The 6000-nt window shown below is 44.7% G+C and overlaps 1 protein-coding gene and 1 long non-coding RNA gene across 2 annotated transcripts in view; both read left to right on the forward strand.

The window, feature by feature from the left end:
* The window catches only part of LOC125757891 (adhesion G protein-coupled receptor E5-like), a 29261-nt gene extending 26543 nt beyond the window's left edge, over positions 1–2718 (forward strand). The window contains exons 5-6 of the mRNA XM_049414210.1: positions 955–1091; positions 2594–2718. Of these exons, the coding sequence (XP_049270167.1) occupies positions 955–1091; positions 2594–2718 (262 nt within the window). The remainder of the gene's footprint in view (positions 1–954; positions 1092–2593) is intronic.
* Positions 2719–4390: 1672 nt separating this feature from the next.
* LOC125757699 (uncharacterized) lies at positions 4391–5426 on the forward strand. Its single transcript, XR_007415445.1, has 2 exons — positions 4391–4497; positions 5251–5426. It is a non-coding gene; the product is annotated as an uncharacterized LOC125757699 (long non-coding RNA).
* The last annotated feature ends 574 nt before the right edge of the window (positions 5427–6000 follow it).

Raw genomic sequence — 6000 nt, forward strand, 5'->3', positions numbered from 1 at the left:
CCTGTAATTATTTGCCACGTGCTGTAGGGTGAAATATGTTAGTGCTGGTCCGGGTGTACGTCTCTTGTTCTTGAACCCAGGCACAAAAGTGATTATTGACCACGAAGGAATTTTCCACGATGGCTCCGTAGGCATTGATGCGCTTTGATAATGCAGCGGAAGCAAGCTCCGCACCACAAGACTGCTGTCTGAAGCAAGCGGATGACCCGGCATTCTGGTGGCATAACGAATAGCTGGGATCATCGAGGCAGCTGGCGGGAAAGATATCAGCTAAGCGTTTTTTTTTTTTTAATACGTGGCATCTGCGACCTGCTTCGGCAGCGCGACGGTAGACTGTAGCGACGGCGCGCAGCCGGAGTTGATTGCGGTGGCCAGCTCAACTAGTCGAGTGCGCTTAAATTAAGTGAGTGAGTTAATTGAAAGAGTAGACTGTTTTATTATGCGTATGTACCCACTACACAGCAGCCTTCTTTGACTCTAATGTCTACCCAAGTGATCCAAAAGTTCGCCAAACACGAGGGGCTAGCGCCATTAAAGACACCTAAAACATTAATGTATCTAAAGTTTTTATGTCCGTCTCTCTTCTTGCTCTACCAATGAAGCTACGTTTGCGTTGAGAATTTTTGTTTGTGCACAATATCGAACTCTGGGAGTGCTAGGCAGCACGACCATGGCTGTGGATCTTCCTTTTCAATCACAGACGTCATGCAGTGCTTGAACTGTAAAAACACACCACCTTCAACGCGGTTGTTGTTCGCTCCCAAAGCACGCGACAAGAGGACACTAAAACTCTCGGGCCTCCTTTACACTTTCAGGTTTAAACTTTCAACGATAAGCAGTGTAATTAGAGGCCAACGAAACCGACTTGCACGAATTCGCGAAACTCGTGGGCAATGTTTCAACAATCGGCGTTATCACACGAGGTTGCTGCTTCCGGGTCTCTCTTGTTTGCAGGCGCTGGATTAGGACGACGGTGATAATGCTGCCTCTTTTGGGACTCACCTGGCTCCCTGGATTTCTGATTCTGGACAGCAGGCCGGCCTCCGTGGTGGCGACGTACGCGTTTTGCATCCTGAACACGTCACAGGCGAGTACCGCGAAACGGAAGCTCAGATAAACGTAGTTGCGTATTCTCGCCTGCGGAGCTGCGCATCCAATTTTATACCGAAAGCACTTGTCGCTTCAATACCGTGTTTCCACAATTGCGCGATTTTACTACTTGGCACTCCTTATCATCTGCATGCGAGTGTGTGCGCTACTTTTTAGAATTTCAGAACAGCATGTCTCTCTTTCTTTAATTTTGAAGGCAACAGCTTGCCTTACACATTAGTAATGCTCGGAGTTTTACGCCCCAAAACTAGATATGATTATGGTAGGCGGCGTAGCGGAGGGCTCCGGAAATTTCGACCACCTGCGGTTCTTTAACATGTACCTAAATCTAAGCACGCGGGCCTCTACTATTTCGGTTCCATTGAAATGCGGCTGCCGCGGCCGGGATTTGATACCGCGACCTTGCGTTACACACAAGGTAATAATAAACAAATAAAGAAAGGGAAGAGGAGAGAAGAAGAGGAAGAGAAATTGTCCTAAAGATAACTTTTTTTATAGCCGATGACCTGCGCAGCTCTAAGGCACGCGTTCTCGTTTTGTTTTTTGTTTTTTGTTTTTAATTTGGAAAGTTTCTCCTGCAGCCTAAAATGGATGAAACGCGAAGCAACTCGCATGTACACATGAATACTTCAGTCAAGTGCACCAGAGGTCTACGGAGTATGGACCATAGACCCACAAATAGAGGTCATATGAGCGGCTGTGGTGTAACGTACCCCAATATCTGCAAGTGCAGTGGTCTCTTTATGAGTGAAGTCTGAGACAACTTCATACGTTGTCGAGCTTGCCTTGAAAGGTCATTGACACAGCGTGCCATTTTTCATGATCACTGCAGCTTTCTGCGGTACCCTATGGCATGACTATGGGTGCAGTTACACCTTCCAGCATCACTTTTTAGGTTTGTAATACTACGAGGAATGTGAGCGTATAAACGTACAAGCCAGAAATCCTGACTATGCAGTCGGTCTGTAATTCAATGCAGTATTTCATAGTCACCTCATTCGTACTTCGTCCATTTACTGTATCTGCACGCGAGTATCAACCATATAGTTTCCAGTGGCAGGCTAAAACATGCTACCAGGCTCACCTTTCAAATATCATCAGTCCTCTTTCTCATCTCTCCCGCTCTCGCTTTGCTCGCTCTCTCTGTCTGATTTTATTTTTTTTCTCCTTTTGCAATTAATGCGAGCAATTAAGGTCGAAATGGACTGTGCCCAGAGGACTTGCCGCGGTCTCAGAAATGAAAGGTTCAATATTTGAACAAGGCGTGAGAAGTGTCTCTTTAAACCTAGCTAATCAATCACGGTTGTTTAGTTAGGTAGCTATGCGTCCAGCCAGTTTGGCCACTAGTGATGTACGAAAAATTTGCCGCGCTTGAACGTGGTTAAATCAAGTTTATCGAGAGATAGCTCGGTTTTGCTTGCTTAAGGAAAAGGCGAGACGATTGGTTTGCAAAGATTTAAATTTACTGCACGTCTCGGTATAGACAAGGACAAGAAGTCCATACGCTTCGACTACACGACGCAACAAGGTAGCCAAAGTGTTGCACCACAAGACAACACACAGACGCTGCTTGGCGCCGTCGGTGCTCTCTCTGCGAACGCGCAGTGAACTTGGCTGCATCTAGCGCCTCTGGCGGTGGCGGTACGCAAGACTGACCTTGAGCCGCTGTTCTCTTTCGCAAACGCGCCGCGCTAGGCTTTCGGTGAGGCTCTTTTTTCGGCGTTGACATTGACTGAGTTTGAAGGTCAGATTCGCGGAACCAGCGCTTTCTAGGTTTGTAGCTCGAGCAATCGATCTAATATTTCATTCGCCACGTGCTGCACCACAAGCCGTGGATTTGCTGCCTCGCAAGGCACGTGCTTCCGACGCACCACGGCTTTCATGACGCTACGCGAGCTCGGTGCACTCATTTGTTAGCTTCCAGTTGCGCGATAAGAGCGCTGAGAAGCCGGTCGAAACACATTTGCCATAAATTACAGATTAGAACAGGCGTTTACATAGGCCGTCGGCACGGTTTGTCGAATGTCGTAAAACAGATGGCCCAAGCGTTATCGTCGGTCGGTGCCACACTGTAAATACAGGTAACGCGTGCATGGTAGCCAGCCCAGACACAGTAGGTACGCTCTCGATGTCGGTCAACACGCTGAAACGCTGTTGACTTGCATATGACGAATATCTAGAGATGTTCTGCCTGTCCTACAGTGCAGCAAACCACGTATTTCATTTTAAAGCTACACTGTTCGGTCCGTTGTGGTCGCCTGCTCAACATTTTTAGCCGCTATGTTCCGGAGGAGTAGTAGTAGTAGTAGTAGTAGTAGTAGTAGTAGTAGTAGTAGTAGTAGTAGTAGTAGTAGTAGTAGTAGTAGTAGTAGTAGTAGGAAGAGCAGGAGGAGGAGGAGGAGTATGAAACTATTAGAGCCTACAATGTAAGGTATGAGGTGGACAAAGCTGGTTTTGCATCTTCACTGTAGCTCGAGGCATTACAAAACTAATAACAAATCGGCTTATATACAGCCTCATCTGTACTATAACCTTACATATTAAAGGGCGGATCGGGCACCATTTGATGTTCATTGGTGGTGATTTATTCGAAATAATGAGAAAACAAAGTCGGGTTACGGGACCTTTCGAATCCGTCCCGTAAGGCTGCTTCTTTCGAGAAGTCGCCGTATGAAATTAAGGTTCCCTGTCATTAATACACACACTTTATAAAGCTGCACGCGTATATAACATCTCTGAGCGCTCGGTGAAGGAATGCTAAGGAAATGTTGCGCTTCGCCCACAAACATTTAACTTCGCTTGCACATTTAGCCATCAGTCCAAGTGGAATGTTAAAGCTTGCTATCACTACTGAGCTTTAGTTTGTCCGCAAATTTCTTTGCGATAACGTTATACCGGATATCGTAGCCGCATACGTGGGAGCACCCCCCCCCCCTTGTTGTTTCCTCAAGTACGCACTCTCCTCAATCCTCAAATAGTCGAGGCCTTCAGCAAGTGCTCCCTCCCCCTACCGCCCGAAAGAGATTCCTCGTTAGGGCCTGCCCATGATATACCCATGACTATTCAAAATGCACAAACTCGAAGGCCTGACTCAAAGTACAGCTCGTCCAACTCGCAACGCTTTACTCCAATCAATATATTTTTAAAAAAAATTCACTATATGCCACTAATCACCTACTGCTTCGCATATCGACTCCCAGAATGAGTGGGGTCTGCCGAATTTTTCTTTACATCACTTATATAAAACTACAAATGTCTTTATTGGTGTAACTTTATCACCAACAGGGCTGCGCGCTGTTCCTCTTCCACTGCGCCCTCAACCGAAGCGTCAGACGAGTGGCGATGAGAAAGTTCAAGTCTAGCCAACTCTTCGATCGCTGCGTTCCGGTAAGCGTATTATCCTTAATCTACGGGTATAAAATGCAGTAGTTAAACTGCTTTTTCTTGTTAGAGCGATGCAATGAATTACTGTCGCGGTTTGGTAATTTAGTGATTGGATGAATTAATTCAAGCGAGTAATTTCAAGAAAATCACTCATTACTTTCCCAATTACTTTTGACTAAAATATGGTACGTATGTACGCTTCCCTTATGGCATAAAAATTGACCAAGAAAGGAATGAAAAGTGACAGAGAGACGAGTTTATCTGAGTGTCAATCCTCAAGCGTAGGTAGTTGAATGAAGATATCTGATTTTTCAACGCAAATTTTTTCAGTTTCATTTCTGCTGTAAATAAAGCGTACGTGAATTGTGCATGAATGATAAACTTTCGTTAAGGTAATTTCAAAGTATTTTCGTTGCTTTTCTGAAGTAATATCATTGTTACGCCATTACGTACGGCCAGTTGTAATTTGTAATGTAATTTAAAAACTTTTGCAATCACTTTGGAACATTTGGGATGTACATTTTATGTACTACAAGCATCCTAAAGCTAAAGTAAAACAAAACATAAAAGAAGAGTCGTTTAAGACAGGCTTTATTTAATTTATTACGAGTTTGTAGCATTTGCGAAAAGCCCCATCTATACAACCGAAGTAACTGCCACAAACTACGCAGTCCTCAAAAAATACGCCACTGAGCGTTTGTGTTCACTGCATTTCGAGTACAAATATCTCGACACACGTGTCATTACCTAACGCAGGTGCAATGGCGGCAGAACAGCAACGCCGAAGAGCGCGGCAGTTCCTCTACTGTGAACTCCGAGAGCCGGGTGATAGCCACAATCTTTGGCAAACGCGGAAGTGTGTCTTTCGCTTCCGGCGAAGCAGCCGTGCACGACCCGATGGCGGGAAAGTTCACCAGCACCATAGACAGCAGCCTAGCCAACGCTCACGGCATTTAGTGAAGTCATGTCACGCGTAAATTATTTCGCCGAATCTGCTCAAGGCCAGGTTCTTTCATCTATTTCGCATTTGCTCTAAAAAAAAATGTTACTGCCCATGTGTTTTGTTATGTAGATGTCTAAATGGCTTTTATGTGAACTTGCAGACTCTTTTTACGCAACCTATTTTGCTTACAAAGCTGTGTTAGTTCTTTCACTACCTTTAATTGCACCAGGCGCGGGACTTTTCAAGTTGTTTTGAACTGCCTTCATGCTTTTTACACATTTACATCTTCTTATTAATTTAAATTATGTATGTCACTGTAAGTCCAGTAGCCGTCACCGGTAAAGACACCGACATCTATTATAAACCATAAAAATTAAAAAGAAAAGTAATGTCTGAACGCCAGTACGATTTAAAGACAGACAAGAACAGTTCCTTATAACCGTAAGTCAGCCTCCCTTCTTGGTTTCAACATTTTTATTTGTTTCTTTTCATATTAAATAAGAAACAGCTGTGATTTGCCTACTTCCGTTCATTGCCTTCTTGCTCCGCAAATAAAAGAAGTC

The sequence above is a fragment of the Rhipicephalus sanguineus genome, chromosome 3 (genome assembly GCF_013339695.2).
Source record: "Rhipicephalus sanguineus isolate Rsan-2018 chromosome 3, BIME_Rsan_1.4, whole genome shotgun sequence".
NCBI lineage: Eukaryota > Metazoa > Arthropoda > Arachnida > Ixodida > Ixodidae > Rhipicephalus > Rhipicephalus sanguineus.